This window comes from Pygoscelis adeliae, unplaced genomic scaffold (assembly GCF_000699105.1).
Source record: "Pygoscelis adeliae isolate BGI_AS28 unplaced genomic scaffold, ASM69910v1 Scaffold248, whole genome shotgun sequence".
Lineage (NCBI taxonomy): Eukaryota > Metazoa > Chordata > Aves > Sphenisciformes > Spheniscidae > Pygoscelis > Pygoscelis adeliae.
In genome coordinates this window covers 1,085,081-1,106,018 of record NW_008825302.1, presented here as the reverse complement: position 1 = coordinate 1,106,018, position 20,938 = coordinate 1,085,081, and the positions used below count along the sequence as shown (strand labels likewise).

General features: G+C 40.9%; 1 protein-coding gene across 1 annotated transcript in view; it reads left to right on the top strand.

The window, feature by feature from the left end:
* The window catches only part of CTNNA1 (catenin (cadherin-associated protein), alpha 1, 102kDa), a 104,251-nt gene that overhangs the window by 15,049 nt on the left and 68,264 nt on the right, over positions 1-20,938 (top strand). Inside the window, exon 6 of the mRNA XM_009330012.1 lies at positions 690-893. Coding sequence (XP_009328287.1) covers positions 690-893 — 204 coding nt within the window. The remainder of the gene's footprint in view (positions 1-689; positions 894-20,938) is intronic.

The window sequence follows — 20,938 nt, the reverse complement described above, 5'->3', positions numbered from 1 at the left end:
GGGTGGTGGTATTGACCCCTTGAAAAGCAGATGCATCAGTACTGCTGTTTCAGCCTTAAGTCTCTCAGTGTGAGCTGTGCTTAGTTATGCTCTGTCAAGATAAACCTGTGATAGTTTTCTGCCCTGAAGAAATAGATTTCTGTGCTGTTTGAAACATTCATGTTGATGATTCACTTTGAGAATTTTTGAGAATACTGTTGTATTTACCTGCATAATGGTGAAGAGAAGACAGACTGGATAAACTAGGACAACAGAGCGATATATATAGGGCTAATTTTGGACGCTTGTTTTCCTTGGGTTTTTTTGTTCATGATGGGATAGTTATATCTGACAAGTTAACTAGCGAAGGCATGTCCGGATTGACATGTAGTTAAGAAGAGTTCTGTTCTTTGAACCTTATTTGTGCTGGCATGTTTGATTTTTGCCATTCATGTAATGAGGCTTCCTGTGGCCAAGTTTTGTTTAGCTGTCAAAGCAGCACAAGAAATGACTAGCAATGTAATCTGCTGCGGAACCTTTTAGTAATTCTACGAAACTACTTGTGAAAATCATCCTCGGTGCCAAAATTGTGTGGTGTTTGCCTTTTATGCCTGATCAGGGTTTTGATGTAAATGTTGGTTGTCTTGATGACTTAACAGTAGCTTACTGCTTGCTCTGATTACTAATTTCTAAAACCTTTATTTTATTAGAAACAAATTATTGTAGATCCATCGACCTTCAGTGAAGAACGTTTTAGGCCTTCCCTGGAAGAGCGCCTGGAGAGCATCATTAGCGGAGCAGCCCTGATGGCTGATTCATCCTGCACACGTGATGACCGACGGGAACGTATAGTTGCTGAGTGTAATGCAGTGCGACAGGCCTTGCAGGATCTACTTTCAGAATACATGGGGAATGTGAGTATTTTCTGTTCTGTTCGTTTAGTTTGTGTGGTTTTTAACTCCATGTGATTATCTGAAATGTGGAATTGAAGCTGTGTGTCTTGAAGCTGGTTTGTTCTGTTCCCAAACAGAATTTGAACAGTAACCAGTAGTCCTGAAAGGTCTGTCAGGAGGCAGGATCAAACATACTTAAATCATCAATGGCACTTATCTTAAAATTGATCTCTAGTCTTCCAAGTGACTATTATCATCATAAAGTGTTAACCCTTTGGCACTGTTTTTATTTTATGACTGTTAATACGTGTTTGTGTAGAAATTCAGTTGAACTATTCTGTGTTTCCGCCTCGGTTTACGTAAGGTAACTTGGCTTATGGAAAGAGTAGTAATGCTTCACTTCTGTTGAAGCTTGGAAAGTTTAACTGTGTCATCTTTTTAGCTAAAGGCATAGATTCTCAGAATCAAGTTAATTACTGTTGCTACTCAGTTTGAGTAGAGGTGATGTACGAAGTTAAATATTTAGTAAGAAATCCTGAGAACAGCTTGGTGTAAATATTGGACTCTGAGCAGTTTTCTTCTGGTGTTTAGGCATTTAATGTGCACACAGTATTTGAACCTTTGAGAGTGTTTCTACGGTTGGAGTAAGTGTCATGTCAGGCGGATGAGCTTCTGTGTTTGAGGGCATCATGATATAATATCGGACTTCACTCCCCTCCGTTACCTCTTTGTTCTTATCCCAGTGGCTTTTAATCTGAACAGCTCTTGCTGTGTTGAGAGATGAGGTTGGGATATCATAAGATTTAGACTTATGTCTAGTCGTTAAACTTAAATACTGTTAAAGTTGATTTCAGATTAGAAGTTGCAGAAACGGCAACAACTTAAGCCAACTTTGTGGCTTGTAGCACTGTGGCAAGTAAAATTGGCTGAAGAAATCTTAATGGGATGAAGCGAAGCCTTATTTATGCTTTTGAGGTAAAACTTAGTTCAAAGATACCTTTTTTTTGGGGGGGGGGGCAGTACAGAATTTATTTAGGAACATTGCTGTGTTATGTACCTTACCTTCAAATCTTTCGGTGAAAACTACCTCAGTGTAGAGTAAAACTGGTCCAAAGGCTGCCATGTGCGGATTAGGGTGGTATAATTTGGAGAACAGATGCAGTGTGTGGTAGAGAGAAAGTAAAACAAGGATTTCTGTTTACTAAAGACAAGGACAAAGTAATTGAACAAAACTGAAAGCCAAGTCTTATATAGCCTGCGGGCTGAGCTAGGTACTTCATGTAGTCTGTTTTAATTGCTTGTGAAAGTAGCTTGCGCTCAGCATTGACATATGTAGAACTTAAGACTGCAGCTGGGAAGCAAGCCGCTAACTTCTGCCATTTAAAATTCCTTTCAGAGCAGGGTGTTTTTATTAGTGTATGATGCATCTGTAATAACCCCTCAAACAAATGTGCTGCTGGATTGGATGAAGACGTATTGGCATGATTCAGAATAAACATCAACCAAATGCTAATTAAAAATGTGGAAGAGGTAAATGCTTGGTCTTGCACATAAGAGTTGGTGGCATTTCTCTCACTGAAAGTTGGTCAATACCTGTGTAAGATTGCAGAGCTCTGACTTCCTTTTGCAGAAATGCCTGTCCTCCTCCTCGGCTATGTACTGTTGTCTCTGATATGCAAGTTAAAGTAATCATGCTGAGATGGAAAGAATGTATTCCCTGTGTTATCTCTTTTAACACATTGTGAAATTAGTGGAGCATACTGAATTTTTTAAAGTCACTGCTATGTTATGATTGTAGACAGTGTAGTTGGGGAAATGAGATTAGAAATTCAGTGAAATGGAGTGGAAAAAGCAATTGATAAATTATGGTGAAAATGTGGGATGGTGTGTAAAAATCCATACTGAGGGTGGAAAAAACCCCCTCAATGGTTAAGCTGAAGAATGAATAATAGTTGGGAATCTAAACAGTGAAAAAGGTTTGATACATCTACAGGAAGAGTAGGGATCTGCTGACTTACAGTAGTGGTAGAGGAAATGTCATATCATGTATATGTATGATATACCCACAGCTACAGTACCCAACCATGTCCTGTTGTGCTTTTCTCCAGTCTCCCTTTGAAAAAGGAGATGAATCAGGCATTAAATCTGTTAATTGCACAGCACTTGCAGTGCATCATAAATCTTATCTGAGTGCTAGAATAAGAGGTATCTATTGGCTAAGTGTAAAAATTCAGAGAGAAGATTGCATGAGGAATACACTGGAAAGGTTGAAGCAGGGGAATGTCTTGAGGCAGATTCCCTTTTGCTTTTAAATGCCTTCTGTTTTAGTGACTTCCTCTGGCTTTTGGGTTTTCTTTCAGATCTCTGGCAATAAAAAGGCTGTTTCCTAGATAGCTTATAACTCAAAGCTTAGTGTTTTGGACCCATAGTTTAACTGTTCCTCTGGGCCTGTCCCCAAGGGTCTGTAAGTCTGCAAGCATTGCAGGTTGTGTTATGATGTGTGGCAGAAGTTTCTATCTGAAGAACAGTTTTCAGTAATAAACTAAATTGTAGGATCTCCTGACCCCTGCTGCATCTGCTGGCATGGTGATGAAGCCTGTGACTGTGCCCCAAAAAGAAGGGCAAGATTTGCTTGTTCAGTAGTTTGTTACAGAAGTTTGTATCCCCTTTTCTTAGGTTGGTGTGCATTTTATTTCCTTTTCCATCTGGCACACCTGTCCTGCCATTTTCAAGAGTAGCCTGACTTGGTCACGCTAAATTTTGTACATCAAGGCTAGTATCCTGTCTCAACAGTGGTCAATAGTGGATGCCTACAAGGAAGAGGACAGTAGCAGGGGAGGTGTGTAGTTTTACTTGCCCAAAGTATCCTCCAAGTGCTAGCAGCCTGCAGCTCAGATACTTCCAGAGCTAGCATTGCTGACTGCGTTTAATGGCTCTTGATGGACTTCTCCCAATGAATTTATAAGGGTTCAGAAAGAAACTATACAAACTTAGAGCATCCATAATCTTCGTTAGCAAGGGGTTCTCATGCTTAAATAGGTGCTGTGTGAAGAAACATCTTTTGTTTTGAAGCAGAACGACCTTCTGCCTGTTCTGTTGGATGTTTCCTCCATCTCATTCAGGAAAAGACCCTGAGCAGTTACTCCTTGCTCATCCTTTTCTATGCCACTTGTGTTGTTTCAGAGCCATATCATGTAGGAGACTTCGGTCTTATCTTCCCCAGAATGAAGTGTCCTAGTTTTACTAGGTGCTTGCCATAAATGAGATATTCAACACCTCCTCTCAGCTTTGGCTGTGCCCTCATTATCAAACAGCATGGTGGATTAGGATGGGATTCGTAGAGCGAATTAGGACTCGATGCCTGTGCTTATCTATCGGCATTTCACAGAAGTTTGCATCAGCTGATTTTAGCCTAGTCCTGCAGACTGGGTGCTGGGTAGCATTTGGTGTGGTAGTAGCTGTCTCCTTGTTTAGATTCACTCAGAGAATCCAGCTCATGTGGCCCAAGAAGGCTCTGAGATGAGAATCGCAGTGCACAAAGCGACCGTGATTGGGAGATGAGTTTCAAAAGTGCACTTCTGATCTGAGCCAAAATGCTGGTGTAGACACATTCCATGATCTCTTCCTGGGCCTTGTCTGGATCTTCAGATTCCCTTTGAGATTTGGGGACCAGAACTGCATCTGCTGTTCAGGATTCAGGCAGTGTCATGGTCTCTTCTGGTTTTGTTCTTTAGTCCTGTACTAACAATGTCTAACACTTGATTTGCTTTCTCATAGCTGCTGAGCACTGAGGTGGTATCTCGATGAAATGGCTACCATCAAGATTTAGCTTCTGAGTCATAGTGGTAGGAGCCTGTTTCTGTGAATGTTAAGTTAGATGGTCTTTCCCTTGTGCATCACTTATTACCTATGTCCACTGAACTTCATCTGCTATTTTATTACCCAGCTTCTTGGTTTATAAGCTACATTCCTTAAAATGCCAGCTGTTCATCTCTTAGTTGTGGCATCTGATTGTCTAGCTTTTTCCCCCTCATCTTCCAGTTCGCCTAGGGACAGCTGATTTCCATTACGGCTTTTGCTCACTTCTCATGACTCCAACAGAAAATAGTTTTCCTTTTTAAACTTGCGGTGGAGATCCCTCCTGGATTGAAATAGCAAACACGAATGTCTACATGCGTTTTGGTTCTTATTACTTGGAGTAAGCTTGATTCTTATTGCTAGTGCTGAATGGCAGAGCAAGAATGGGAAGGCCTAAAAAAAATTCATTATTGATTCTGACTAGCGTTGTGAAAGTGGAATAGTCCAAGGTCTAGGATCTGGGATCAACTGCCTGGAATGCAATAAATTGAGCACATCAGTTGTAGCTAAGTTTGTAATATAACTAATTGACGGCAAGATCCAGATCTTTGTGTGATCTGTTGCAGTCAGGCCTTCGTGGTGTGTATTTTATTAATGAAATGAAAAAATTTCAAAGCATATTTGAGTTTATATGGACATCGATACCGGACTTAGGCAGGGGAAGAGGACAGAACAAAGCATCTACTTGAATGATGTTCAAGATTAATAGTACACCAATGAAGAAGTTAGTAAGAAAGCTAGGATCCTGAGGGCAGCAATATAACAAATTACAACAGAAACAGTCTTTTGTGTCTAACTCCATAATCTTGTGCGGCTACACAGTGTCTGGTTGCAGTTTGCTCCAAATAAAAAGTACGAAGATAATATTTTTTTGACACTACCACCAATTTATTGCAGTGTTGCCTTTGTGCTAGCAGCTGGTGTGATACCTATCCCAGTGTAGAGAGCAGGTACAATTCTTGTCAACGTCTCTGCTTTTCTGTACTGTACTAGTCAACTCTGCCTCAAATTTATATCTGTAGTTTTCATTGCAGTTATATTATCTAAACTACTTAAAGTAAATGCATAAAAAAAGAACAGTGGGTTGATAGAGCTGAAATATTTCTGCATTTCTGAGAAGCTGGTATGTAGAATGGAGATGGAAAGAAAATGTGTCTACAGACACAAAAATCCACAAACTTTAAGTCTATGACAGGGTACGTGCTCTGTGCTATAACTCTCCATGGGTGGTGTTAGCGCAGAACTTGGGCAGCTTGCCTTGATTTTAGCTGCTGTGTTAAATACGGTAAACATAGGAGATGGTGGTTTTTGAGGTTGGGGTTTTGAAGTTGGGTTTAGCGGGTTAGAAATTTAACCAGAAGTTTCCAGTCTGCTCTCAGTTTGACTATGTTGAACTTGCAGAAGACATCAGTTGTCTGATTGACATGTAAGACTGGAAATAAAAACTTCCTTAAGCTTTTGACAGTCCATTTTTATTGCTTGATGCGAGTGCCCTGAGGGATGGGGACAGTTCGGCTTCTTTCCATAAGCGCTGTTTCAGAGCCATTCAGCAGCAGTAGTGATCAGAGGTGTCCATTTAATATGCACAGAAATGTGCAGAGAGCTCTCATTTTAAGTCTCTTCTGTACCCCATCAATTTCTAATGCATATAGCTACCCTTTCATACACACACCAGTAACTCGGACATGTACTAGCATAAACTTTGTCAGAAATTCTAGTTTGGCTAGTGTGGAATGCGAACCCAGAGCCCCATTGTGTACAACATGCTCTTGTACAATAAAATCCCTTGTTACTACATTTGGAAACAATAAATCATGTTACATAAAGTAGCTTGACAGGGCCTATTTCAATGGGAATTTTAATGCTTTCATATTAACATTCTGACTGTGTCCTTGACTGTCTGGATTGCACTAGAGGTGCTTGGCAGCAAGTGGAGAAAAACCATTGGGGGCTAGTTTCAGAGCAGGCATTCCAGGCACGGATTATTTCGGCTGATGTTGTTTTGGTCTGTCCCCAGTTTCCATCTTCTGTTTGGCCTCAAGTGGTTGAGTACCATAGCTGGGTGTGTTTGGGGGTGGGGGTTGTATTTCTTTTAATGTTAGATTTTAATCTAATTTACCTTCAAGTTGTGCTATACAATTATAAGTGAGGTGGTTTAGCCCCAGGTTGCTGCACTACACTACCTACTCTTGCATGCTGGCCAGTGTGGTTTGGCTCTCAGGATATCTGAAGTAGGTTTCAACGCTTCTGGTTTTAGGCTTGGTGGTCTCATAACTTGCTAAATGCTTGTTTTGCACCCTGTTTCTGTGTTTAGTGCACTTATGGAAATGTACTACTCCAAACAAGTACTGTTTCCTCGATCTTAATTGCACTATTTTGCTTTTCTTCCCTAAGCTTCTTTGAGCATCTCTGATGCTTGAAAATGAATGGGTAAGAAAGCGCCTAGCTTATCTATTCAATATCTTTTGGGAGAAATAATTTTGTCTTCAGAACTACCAGCAAAGGATATTTCTACTCCTGACACACTCATGATTTACAGAATGGAGATGTGTTTTCATTATGAATTTGCCTTATTAATAATGCTGATCCACAGCTTTGTATTCCCATCAAGCATCCAAGCTTGGAAAGGAATGCGTGTGAGTTTTCACATGACTGTAAAACTTATTTACAGCAGGTATTTATATATTTGAAAGGGCTCTTGCATAGTCTTTTTAATGAAAGTAACTGTTTCTGTGGAAATAGATGTGAATTAAAATGGCAGACTGATCCATATTTATGATAAAGATGCTGATAAAAATTCTGCCTTGAGAAAATCTACACTTTCTTTTTTAATATTGCTTCTGTCAGTTTAAGATGCTTGAGCGCTGATGTGATGGACGTGGTTTGAAAGCCTGGATGGATTTTCCTGTTGTGGACTTTGCTGTTCAGTAGAGAGAACTATGCTGTTATGCTGGGCACTAATTTCCATAGACATTAGCAGTTTGACAAAGATGCTGCTTTTAAAAGCAAAACATTTCTGAAGTCATACAGATTTTAAGTTTAATGCTTACAGGCTGACGTAGAGTAAATAATTCAGCATACTTGGAGTGAAGCCTGATGCAGATGATGAGAATTTCACACTGCATCAGTTGGGCATTTTTGGACCAGGGAAACGAGCTTCCAGGTTGCTTAGCCAACATCATCCTGATTTGGGACTTAGCGTGGGGTTTGTTTTCAGAAGACATTCTGGGAACTTTTATTTCTTAGGTAGTAATAATACAAGGGCCTATGGAAATAAATGGAAGCCAGCTCATGCAAAGCTTTATCAGCCTTGTGAGCTTTGGGTTTTAAAGCTCTTCAGAGCTCCCTGTCATCCCAGCAGTTACTCTGAGCTCATCCTGATGTGTGTGTGGAATTGCTGGTTTAGAGATCCCAAACAACTGCTGCGATGAGGGTGCTCAGCCTCAGAGGGGAGGGAGGGCAGCACATCTGGCTCCAGTTGTTTGTCATGGCTGGTGGTAGAGGTCAGTGCAGCCAGCCTCTGCTGAGGCTACCAATTCATTTATGCAAGTGGCACAACTTGAAAGTCCTGAATGCTTTTTCAGGACCAAGGCAGTGTTCATGCTATGCAGTGAGAAAGCATTTCTTGAAGAAGCATATGGCTGGCTTAATGCCTACTTAGAAACCCAACAAAGCCCAACACTCATACCTGAAGTCTAGTTCCAGCACAAGCTTAGCAGCCTAAATCATTGCTTGTTTGGTGCAAAATTGCTAGTAATAACTCTTAAATTGAGTAGATTTGACAGTAGCTGGGACTTAGTCTAAACAGTCTTGTACAGCAGTCTTTCCAATGCTGTTCAGCGTTTTTGTTGTAGACTCTTTGATATATGTAAGAGAAGGAAAGTTGCTGCCCTCGCTTACAATGCTTACTCCATGTGTGCAGCAGAATTGAAGTCTAATGCCATCTCTAAACTTCAGAATTGAGTCCTGTAAATACCTTGCGTGGCAGTGAAGGCTTCCATCCTACCCGATCCCTCCCTTCCTCCCCCACCCCTTTAGGTTTGTATTGATGAACCATTGATTTTTCCTTTCTTGTTAGACATATGTCTAGTTCCAATGTTAACACATATCTAATCTTCTAATATTATAAATCCAGACCTTTCTTAATCTAGTGTTGATCAAATAACATTTAAAATTGGTGGAAGGAAGACCTCAAAGTGTGTGCGCTTGTTTGTGATATGGTGGTTGGCATTTAGTGGCATTTTACTTTTGTTGAGCTGTAAACACTTTTACATAAATATGCTATAATGCTATGCATGGATGCTGCTTTAAAATTCTGTCTTGTGAGTTAATTCATTTGAATTCTACCATTCTGTAGGAAAATATTTGAACTCTATCTGCCTGTGTAAGGTTAAATATATAGTCACCCCTAATGAAGCTCCATTTGGTGATACTTGAGTATTCTCTCTAAGCCAAAATTGAGGAGTGTAGATGGAACAGAGCATATAAGTTTGCACAGTGACTACTGATCTGTGGATAAACAGTCTTTTAGCCTCCAGCGGGATCATGTTCTCAGTGTGCAGAAGTATTACACACACAACTGGGCTTTTGAATTTCTGTTGTTGGAGGAAAGGGATGATGGAATTCTTATGAAGCTGGAATACTACAGTTCTTGTATTACAACAAAATACTTGCATTTCAAGTCCTGGACTTCCCCTTTTTTCTTTAGCCTTGATCTAATACAAACTCTGGATTAAGTTTCTGTCTTTCTGCAAGACAGGATTTGAAGGATAATGAAGTGAGAGAATGAGGACAGTCACTGTCCGTGTACACATGTATCCGTGTTATTGTCTGGTACCACTTATATCCTCTCCAATTCTCTGGTGATATGAAAAACCTGTTGTGCTCTGTATTTTTTTGCTTTCCAATATCTCTTCACCTTTTTTATCGATCCGGATGCAAGCAGTAGTGGTCTTGATGGGAACTCAGAATTTCTATTCTAGATGTGGTGTTTAATGTCTAGACTGTGCTCTTTGCTTAACCTGTTTTATCCTGTGTAAGAAAGCTGATGTTCTGTAACGCTCACAGTGTGTCCTGGAGCTTTAGACCTACTTTGTCCTAGAAAGTCAACTGAATCAATACAGAATAATTAGTATTTGTGGCTTATCCAAGTAGTGGCAGCCCTCCTGAATGTAAACAGAGGCAGAAGAGCGAGTTAATCCTTCTCATGTCTGAGGAAAGGATGAGAGTTAAGCTGTATCTTGGAAAGCTGTTGAAATAGAAAACTCTGGCTGCTTCTGGTCTGCACAGGGACATGTTTCTTCGACAGGAGTTAGAGGCAAATGGGCAGAGGGACAGGAGTTAGAGGCAAATGGGCAGAGGAGAAGTAGGGCAGAGACAACTTGTATATGCCAGGGTTAAAAATCTTCTGCTCAAAGCTATTTGAAAAGACTTACTTCATGACTTTGGAGACTGTACACTCAAAAATTATTCTTGCTGAATTGGTACTCTAAAAGGCTGGTTTCGTTACAATAACAGCAACAAACCTATGGGCTCTCAGGCCAAGACCTTCCTTGCAAAGGTGTGCTAAAAGATGCATTTTCCTTGGTGCCAATTAAAAAAAGGTTCCCCTGGGCATTAGGCCGTAAGGGGAAAACCAGGGCATTTGCAAAGTTGGCACTAGTCAGTGAAAAGGCAGTTGCATGGTTCTGAGCTCGCTTTCACAAATAACTATGCCTTTCATAAATTGAGTGTATGTTTCTTTAATGTCTGTATGTTTCAGATTGAATGCAAATGTTGTATGATGTGCAGCCGTTCATGGATTATTGACTCATACTGCATGTATGTTAACCTCTGACTGTCAAGAAAAAAGGTTTTTGCCATTCATTGGATGCTCTACTGCTGCCATATGTGGCCAGAAAAAAAAAACGCTTCTCAGCTCAGAATCTCTTCTGTATGCCTGAGGTGCTGTCATCTGTGGTTTACAGAATATGATAACTTGAATTGACATCAGTTATTTTATGAACCTGTGGAAGAACTTGGAAAATGAAGCCTGGTAGTGCGTGCGCCCCCCCCCCCCCCCCACGGCTTTGAAAACAAAAGGTTCTTGGTTTAGGAACTGTTGAACTTTGTAGGTATGGTATCTTGAGAGCTAAGTATCTCTGTGGAGCACAGGAACGTGGGAGTGTGCAGTGGAATAACTGGAAAGAGATGAGGGACAATTCTTGTGGATGCAAACAAGTCAGTCTTGGTGGTTGCAGACTGATTTACTAGCTCTGCTAGGCTAAGGTGTTTAGGCAGCAGGCGGGTGCCCTTGCTGGGGGCTTCTCCAGCCACCTAGCCCTCTCTGCTTCTTGCCTGCTCCAGATTTTCCTTCTAGCTTGCCTTCCATCGCTGCCTTTTAGGGAATACATTTTGGTCTCATATTTAAAAGATGAACTCCTTTAAAAAAAAAAAAAAGTACTTTTTATTGCCTTTGTGTTAAGCTGATTGAATTTTGGACTAAGGTTCCCACCTACAAGCAAGGTAGGCACCTTTTTGGTTTTGTGGGTGGGTTTTTTTTGTTTGTTTTTTTTAATAATGACAGATTAAGATTTGTCCATGCAGTGTGAGGCTGCACGTAGGGGCAGTTTGGGGGAGTCAGGGCATTTACTATCTTAAACTATTCAAGACTTCAAATAATTCTGATACTGTTAAATTTTTTTATGTTGTCTTGATGTATGAATGTAGCTGCGTAATTTCTCTCAAAATTAAAAGGAATGCTGGAGATCCTGAAGTATCTTCCTGCGACTTCTTTGAGACACCCCTCATTATGTTCTTGAGACTTAACTATATTTTGACGTTTCTTTTCTTTCCTGATATCAACTTGTGACCATTTGTATTGACAAGTTTCAGGTTCATTCCAGATGTTAATTAGCGACATTGGTATATGATGCTTTAAAAAAAAAAATCCTGTTTCCTGAGTAGGAAGATAGCCCTGGGACTCATTTGTAGCACACATAGTCTGTCCTGTATCTAGTGTTGAAAGGTCTTGATGGATGTTTCTCCTTTTCAAGCTTCCCAGCAGTTGACAGCTGTGAAATGTCAGTGGTGTCCCAAGTCATATACCTTCATTTACATGCTATCCGCATGTTTTTTAACCTAATACTGTGCATTGCTTTTAAGTATGCATTACTTTTATCAAAACATCTTAACTAAACCCCAGCAATTAATTCCACTTATGTAGAGGTTGAGCCACTGGCTGTTGCCCAGGTGGCTTCTGTGTCTGTGGCTTCAGTATCATTTCCCTTTTTTCAAAGGGTTCATATGTGTGTCTTCCCCACCTAAAGGGTCGGCTTCTTGGACTGTGTAGGGGAAAGTTTGTAACGTGGGGCTTGTTTGCTCTTCTCTGCTATGCCTTTGAACCTCTCCTTTGAGGACTGTCATTATTGAGTCATTTTGGGGGAAGAAGGTGACATGAGAGCTCTGATGTCAAGTACAAAATAAGACTACAGCTATATCATTTGATACTGTTCCCCTTAAATGCCAAATTGTGAATTTCCTTAGAGGCAGAATGAGCTTTTGGGCACCTCTCCAGGAGTCAAAGAATCCCAATTTAGAGGTCATTGGACTGAAAAAGGCCAAGAAAATGAGAAGTTAATGCAGAAATAACTGAAATCTTTAAAAAAGAAAAAAGTTGAAAGCCCTTCTGTCTTGCACCTGAACAGCTGACCCCTTTGGAGCTATGGCCTACAAGATGGTCACATTTCTTCCTGTGGGATCTTTTAATTGAGGAAGGCAGGGTCTTCACAAACTTAAGTTTGTTCTTTGTGTTGCGAGAGCTGGTTTGAAGCAGGCTTGGCTGTCTTGTAGCTGTGGGTAAGACTGCTGCCCAGGCTCGCCTGGGTACGGTGGTGCCCTGCTCATCTCCCACTTCCGTTGTCATACACAGCTTTTCTCACCCCAAAAGGCTGCTCCTGTATATGCAGATGCTGTGGGACTCTACTATGGGAACTGCAACTAAAATGAGTGAGGACATCCTATGAGGAATACGTGTGTAGAGGAAAAGGTAGTAATTAAGCAGCAGATCTTCATGTCCTGATACTCCCCCATACGCTATCGTGAAGACGTTTTCACAGAGAATATAAAACTGGCTTTTTGGTGACAGGTGCTGAAATCTCCAAACTTCCTCTAAATTTTTATCCTCAATCAGCTTTGTAGTGCTGGGGAAATGTCTCTGCACCCCCCCTGCAACCCCCAAAAAATCATGGGTACTCTCAGCTGGAGTTTAGGAAGTCTTTTTGATGTACTTCTGCTCTTTCAAGTACACAGGGAACTGGTATCTCCTGGGAGTATTCCTGACGTCACTTCCAGTAGATGGATTAATTTATTTTATGCATTTTATAAACTTGCTCTACGACTTTGGTTATATTACCCACTTCTGGAGCAGTGCCTATATAAAGGGAAGGATGCTTTCAGTACTAGACTGCAGTGAAGTGTATATTCAATTAAAGCTTATTTCTTGGTGTAAAACTGAATTTAACCAGTTGGGTTTTTCAGATCACTGTCAGCTTAAGTACATTCAATTTCCCTGTTTTTCTGTGCCAGATCGTACAGTTCTGTACATTAACTCTGTTTGTTTGAATAGCTGCTGCTTTATCTATCTAATGCTAATTTAAGTCATCTATCTAATGATTTCTTTACAAGTAGAGGCTGATACAATAAAAATGCGGAATACCTTTGCATCCCATAGCTCTCTGCTTTGCTTTACTTTTTTTCTGAACGCTTACCGTAGGTGATGCTACTTTCCCGCTCCACCTCAGATGTGCTGACTGTTCCTAAATGGCTTATTTCCTTTGACATCCGTTTTCTTTTGAAGAAGGGCAGCCACTTTGTATGTGTCAGGCTTGTGCTGGAATTTTAAATACTTTAATGCATTCTCATTATCTGCAAGGGTGGCTGGCTAATTAGTTAGCTTAGTAAATAATGGCTTGATAGTGTCTCTGTAAAGGCTGACGTTATGCATGCCACGTTTTTAGTGCCTTTTTAATCCTGCACGGTTCCTCGGTGAGTCACTTGCTTTAGGTAAATGGAGGTGATGCGAATAAGGTTGCTGGCTTTCTTTAACTGCAACCAGTGGTGTTAACCTCGCGGTCGGTGAGGACGTTCTTGTTTCAAGCAATTTTGTCTTCTGTGGAGGCAAGTGAAGTTACTGAGATGCACGTGTGGGAGGGAGAGGAGATACTTCTGCTTTTTGGTGCTGGTAAGGCTAGAGGTGCTCGGTAGCTAGTCCCTCGACAGTCAGCTTTTCGATGCTATTTCCAGTTTTTAATGCCTTTTGCTTCCTGTCAAAGGCAACTTCATATCTAGGTTTTTTGTTCCTATATTGCAGGTTAAGGCTGCTGAATCCTTTCCTACAGGAAATACTTAATCTGTCACAAACTAAAGCTATTTATATTTCTAATAATGAATAAAGGATACATTAATTCTAGCTTTGAATGTCTTATGACTGTATTGGTAGGATTGTTTTATTATCTGTTTCTCCGAGCTGTCTTGCCAGGAGTTACGTGGCTTTATTCCCAGACTTATAATGCATTCTCTTCCTCTTGGAAAGGGCATATGCTGTCTTGGCTCACTCTTTTTAATTTGAGTTTTGCAGGGGTCTGTGTTGTTCCAATTTTAGTTGTTCTATTTCTAAAGCCTTTCACATGCATGTAAAATGATAAAAACTAAAATATTTCAAGACTCTTACAATTAACTGCAGGTGTAAACTTCAGCCTGCTCTTCATATTTCTGGATATATGTTAGTTCATGTAACTTGCACAGGAAAAACTTGAGATATTCTTTAGATAAGGTTACTAATTTGCAGCCTTCATTTTTCATTTTGATGTTAAGGCGGCTCTGTAGTAGCGGATTACTCACCAGCCCCGTCAGCTGTCTCACGGCTCCTGCAGAAGAGTTTTTGTCCCTCTGATTTGGTATTCTGAGACATTCCCCCATCCATCCTGCTACTCCCATCTACCCAGCCATACTGTAAGTGAGATGAATTGACCTGTAGCTGAGCTTAACTAGTTGTCATTCAACAGAATAGCTTGTGAGGAAACAGCTGTAAGTATTGACAAAATATTGTGCTGCCCTCCTTGAGCTCCTTGGTTTTCATTCATGAGCAGCCTGGATTAGGCCTCACCTGGTTGCGTAGCAATTGGGGGGGGGATCTGGTGTTGTTTTCACCTACGTGCTGCATGAAGAAACACTGTAGGTTTGAAACAGAGCTTTTATAAGCAATTCTGATGCATCTCTAGGGTCTGCGTAGACCCACATCATAAGACTGCCGATGCTGTGTGTTGCAGCATGGTGCCGACTCACTGCTTCTCCACTGCATGTTTTCTTCTGCTCTCTGCTGGGTTAGGTGGGAGCTGGGGCTTGGGGCTGTGGTCCAGGATGGCCCAGGAGGAGACACCTGCCTGGTCAGCTGCAGCAGAGGCAGGCTGCAGAGGCGCAACCAGCCGCAGCAGAGTGGGCTGGACCTGGGTTGCTGGAGTCCTGAGCCCCAGCTCCGGCACGTACCCTGCCTGCTCATGGTGGGGAGGGAAGAGAAGAGGAATACAAGCTTGCAAACTCCTGAGGGAGTAGGATGCCAGACCCACTGCAAAATAATCTCTTTACATCTGGAACTGTGTAAAATAAAGCCTAGGTACTCTTCTGTCTCCCATCTGTTGACTAGGCATGAACTGCCATCACATGGAGGGCTCTGGGGAGGAAGTGTGCTGCTTGAAGGGTGGGTGGGGACCTGGCAAACTTAACCAGGTGCAAGTTAGAACCCTTCAACCTGGCTCTCAGAGCTCAACTAGAAAACATGTTCAAGGTAACAAGAACCATAAACCTCTTACCTGAAATCTTTTGCAAAACGTTATCTTTGCTTTGTTAATGCTGGGTGCAAGTCTGGCTTGTAGAGTCCTAACTTTGCCCCAGCATCATGATTTAATGGAAACTAGGCAAACTCAGTTCAATGAAAACTCAGTGTTAGCATATGATGTATTATTGCCAATTTCAGCTCTCCTTTGAGCCCTTAAGGAAAAGATGCATGTTGTTGCAGGATGATTTTCTTGGCACCCTGGCACTTTCCTACCATTACTTATCTGTATGAATAGATATTTTTGCCTCGGTGGAAATGTGTTGCAGAAGTATAGAACCTGTGTGCTCTATATCATAAAAACCTATGCTGTTAACTTCTTTAGATATAAGAATAAGCCTTAAGAGAACACCGGTAGCTCCATTACCTGTTAGTGGAACAAAAATAGTACAAAACATTTGAGAATCTGTTGTTTTCCAGACCAGACAGACATCTCTTTTCATCCCTTCCCCTCCTTCTCCACATCAGAGGTGAAAATAATAGTAAAAAAAAAAATAAATTACTTTGTGCTGTTGCAATACCACTTTTTCCCCTTCAAGAAATAATACATTGATAGCACTAGACAGTAATTTTAAAGGTTTGATTTCACCATTGCTTAAAAGAGGACTTGCTCAGTTACTGTTGCCCATGGAGATATTTGAATGACATTGCTAGTTACCCCTGCAGCTGGGGCACCAGGGGTGTGTGGATGTATGTATCTATATACAAGTTAGTAACTAGGTTCCTGCATGGGCTGGGGATGAAATTTATCACTTCATATGATCAAGATTTGATTGTCCTTAAGATGTAAACTGCTTACAAACCAGCCCCAGCATCTGCTAACCAGACCCAGCATTTTCCACTGCTCCCAGCATTGCCCATGAGTGGGAATTCTGGAGCGAGTTACAGGGATTAGGAATGGGTTTTAGCCTGCAGTAGTCCTGAAGATTTTGGCCAGCTGCCATTAAAGTTAAAAGATGTTATGAAATTTGGAAGAAGACTAACTTGTGTGTTCTCCTGATGTTCCTTTTTGTTAGGGAATAGACTCTGCAAGAGTGAAGTTGCCAATTGTAGCTGTCATATAAGGAAGTAAGACTTTTGGAGTTGGGTTTTTTATATTAATGAAGATACTGGAAGTATGTTACTTATTTGAAATATCTGTTTCAAAGGCAGTGGAATGCTTTTGATAACATACTGGTAAAACAGGCCTTTCCTGTTTATAACTGCATTACATAAAAGAAATAACCAAACCACTTGTCAAAAGAGAAATCAGGCTGTGTAATGGCCTTGGTAGAAGCTGTTTTAATAATCACAAAGAAGTCCTCTTTTCTGCTCAGAATGGTGTGGGGGTTTTTTTTCCTGGCTCAGATCACTGAAACCTGTTCTCGTTCTTTACCATATTTTGCACCTTGTGTCTGTGAGCAGTCTGCGTCAAGAATGTGGACTTGTCATTTAGTCCTAATTCTTTCAGTAGTTTAAAACATATGTCTTGCATAAGCAAATGGCAGGAAACGGTATAGTAATTATTCAACCCCCCACTCAGGATTAAAGTTAGTAATATTTTTAGCATAGTTTACCCATTTAAATCAATTTACGGCAACTGAGCACTACTTAGACTAGCTGGAGGTTTAGGCGATCAAGAAATACCCGAAGTGCAAGACGGATGACCTGCGGCTGGTAATGGGTAAAAAGCTCAGAAAAAGGTAGTTGTAAAGTAGTAGGCACACAATTTTAACTGACATAGGTTTAGGGTAAGGTGACATGGTCAGAGCTGATGTACTTTTATATAGATAAAGATAACATTAAGTTATTGGCTAACATAGTAACAGGAGTCTGGTGCTAAGATAATATCTACATCCTTGAAACTGTCTCTGTGCAGAAATTCCCATCTGCAGAGGCCCAAACCCTTCTTGAAACTGAATTTTTAAACGTTTTTCTGCCCTCCATAGGTAAACTTCCCCATTAGTGAGTTGGGGGGTTTTTTGAGATTTAATTTAGATTTTTAAATATTGCTTTCAGTTAGTAGCCCAGAATCACTGGTTGCATATATTTCATTTTGCTTCAGGTGGATTTACTGTGTCACATCTCTTATATTTTTTTTATTCATTGCATATGTGTGCATAATTAATGTTTTAGAGGAATGGGGCAGTTAGGTGGTTTTGTTATTTACGTAACCTCATCTTTTTGGAGTGGTTCCCTTGTATTTTCATGGCTCCCAGTGGGTGTCTGGTGGTCACTGAGTACAGACTAAATTTTGTTCTTGACTGTTACAGCGCAGGTTGAAGTCAGAGGAGTTGCAGTGAACAGAATGTGCTGCAATGTAGCTAGGTTTGCATAAACAATTGAAACTGTTTTTTAAAGCTGATGATCACTTACTGATTTGCCTGATGAAGATTGCTATTTTTGAATAAATGGACAGTAAAAGTAGGTGTCGGAAAGTTCCTGTTCTGATGATGCAGCTCTACTGTGGTATATTCAAATGATCGAGTGCCCACAAGAAGAAGAAAGCAGTCTGCAGTCTAGTAGCATCACCTCATTTGAATGTAGTATAAAACTTTTTTTATGTGTCTCTGGACACTCTCATTGGCATGCTTTGTCAAGTTAATTGTTGTCCATAGACAGTTGTAGATATGAAGGGGTAATATCCCTGAAATTTATCTGCGTGGTGCACTGGAGTCATTCTCCACTTTATCAGTGCTTTCATTTGTCCGCCGTGTTTTACGGCGTGCTGTCAGCTGTTAGTCACGGGAAGATCCCAGAGTAGTCTTGAGCTGCGTTAGAGGAGGGTGCCGAGCACTTCCACGTTCCAGGTCTCCATGTAACGTTACTGCTTTTGTGCCAGTGCTTTTTGCACAAGAACTTCGCTGCGTGTCACGTGGTGTTTGCTGTCCCGGTCCCTGCTGGTAAGGGTACATCTCTGCAGCGTGGGAGCAAGAGCGTTGAATTCATTTCATGAACACTTCTCAGATTTGGAACAAAGTGGTGTTTTCTCCAAGTTTTGGATTTGTCAACAAATTACCTACATCACTGACAAATCCAAATCTTGGAGTAGAAGACGCATTGCAATGTGTTCAGCAGTTCCCAGCACTGAAGGCATATTGAAGTTGCACGCATGGTCTGTAAATATCTGAAATGCCTTAGTCCTGATATCACTGTTACATTATGTTACGTGGTGGACTATGCGGGTGTTTAATTATTTTAACTATGGGCAGCAGATGTCCTTCATCCAAAGGACTGACATATTTTAGCTGGTTTAGAGACATGCTCTCCACTCAAGGGCAGAGAGTAATACCTGGCAAAAGCTCATTACACATGGGACATAGAGCATGCTTCTTTGTAGTTTCAGTAAAGGATGTACAGACATCTCCTAAAAGTTAACTGTCACTATAGACTATAGTAACTTTTTGAAGGTATCTGTTGTTTTTATTTTGCTCAGGAGCATAGTGTCATGTTAGAGATGTAGTACCTGCCAAAGCTTACTGTATTTTTTTTTCTGTAGTTCAACCTAATCAAATGTCTAAGCTTAGCCTTTTTTGAAGCTTCTGGTGTCTTAGGACTGGATGCTAATTGCAGGCAAAAGGCATCTGTCATGTAGTCAAAGGTCTCTTATTTCCAAGTTCCACAGCTGCCATGGTGCTAATAGATGTCCCAGAGCTAAACCGGTCATCCATAGAGAAGAATATAAATTAGAGATGGCTTTCTTTTCCTGCCTGCCCTGTGGCTGTTAAATTCTTGAAGGCCTGAACCCTAAAGATATACACTTGATACCTATAGAGCTTCCACCTGTCATTAGGAGTTACCAAACTTGGCTGCCTATGCTCCAGGTCTGCCTTGAAGTGGTCTGCTGCTGCCCCGGGTGCTGAGCTAGGTGTCTGTCCTACCTGGAAGCAGTGACACAGCTACTTCCATCTTCAGGACTGTCTGGAAAGATTGAGGAGGAATTATTTAACCTTTAAATTATTCAACCAGAATTTCAAGCATGGAGTTAATCCTAAGTCTTTGTAGACCTTGGTACAACAGATGTTGCTGTTTGTTTGGGGATGGCGTGCTTCAGGGCTAGATTCGATCAATAAGTAGTTCCGCGTCTTTACTGAAGCATGTTGTCTTATCCCGAGGACAATATAGATGATGCTTTAATATCTCTTGCTCTTTAAATGAAGTGTGAAGTTAGGCCTGGGGGCTTGCAGAATGGCCCGCTGTGTGGTTTTCCCAACTTAGTAGTTTGTTCCTGGCTCGCATCCTTTGATAGGTGCGTGCTGAGGATGTTCACTGGGTGGCTCCCTTCTGGGTCAGGTGAGTTGGCTTGGGTAGCTAAAATCTGACTTACTCAAAGCAGAGATTGTTAACAAAGCTTCTGAAAGTGTCTGCGGTGCAGGGGAATGCACACGTGTGTTCCCCTTGTTGTGTGGTGCCTTTAGAGATGGAAACTCACTTGTAGTCTGTGTCCCTGTCCCCTTCCCATGTTCTCACTGCTAACAGATTGTGTCATTATTAACTTTACTAAGAGCTCTATTAATTTTACAGTTTTTTCGTCTCTGAAAGATTAAAAACTTAGGGTGGTATCAGGGTTGAAGCAATCTATTTGAGGGCAGAAATTGATAGTTCCCAGCTAACGTGATGGATTATTTAGGAGTTCGTTAAAGGGAAGAGAGCAAATGCATCCTAATAAGAATACTTGCTGTAGGGTTCAGCTGGATTCTGCATTAATACTCTTCTCAATATTTTTAGCTCTTTGCAAACATATAAGTGCAACTACTTTTTGCAATAAGCTTTTCTGCAGTATTTTGTACACTTCATAAAGGATATTTCCAGAATTTTTGTAGCTATACAGTTGAGAAGTATCTTGGAAGGACCTTTCTACTTGAAATGCATTTCCTGTATCTAGTGCTGTCTTTAATCTCATGCGGTCTCGCAAAACCCGTTCTACCTATTAAATATGCAGTAAAGCTGTTCTGTTTGGTAGAAGATTGTATGTTTAAACAGCAGAAGTCCTCATTGCTCTTGTATTTTAAGATTAAAAATTCAGCTGCAACACTGCCTTCAGATTCGGAGCCATTGGAATGGATTTTTCAGATTTATTTTCCTGATTATAATACAGAAAATTAATTGCTTTTGACTGCAGAGAATTATGACCCATTCATTATTTAAGAACCTTCTTGATGGATGAACCTTTTCCACTTACTTCAAGACTTTTCGTGACATAAGGCTGCTTTTTTAAACTGGTATAAAGCATAATGCACCTATATTGCCAGCAAAACCTATATGCACCATAATGCACCTATATTGCCAGCAAAACCTATATGCACCATAACGCACCTATATTGCCAGCAAAGTTCAAACCATGGAGTTCCGGAGGGCA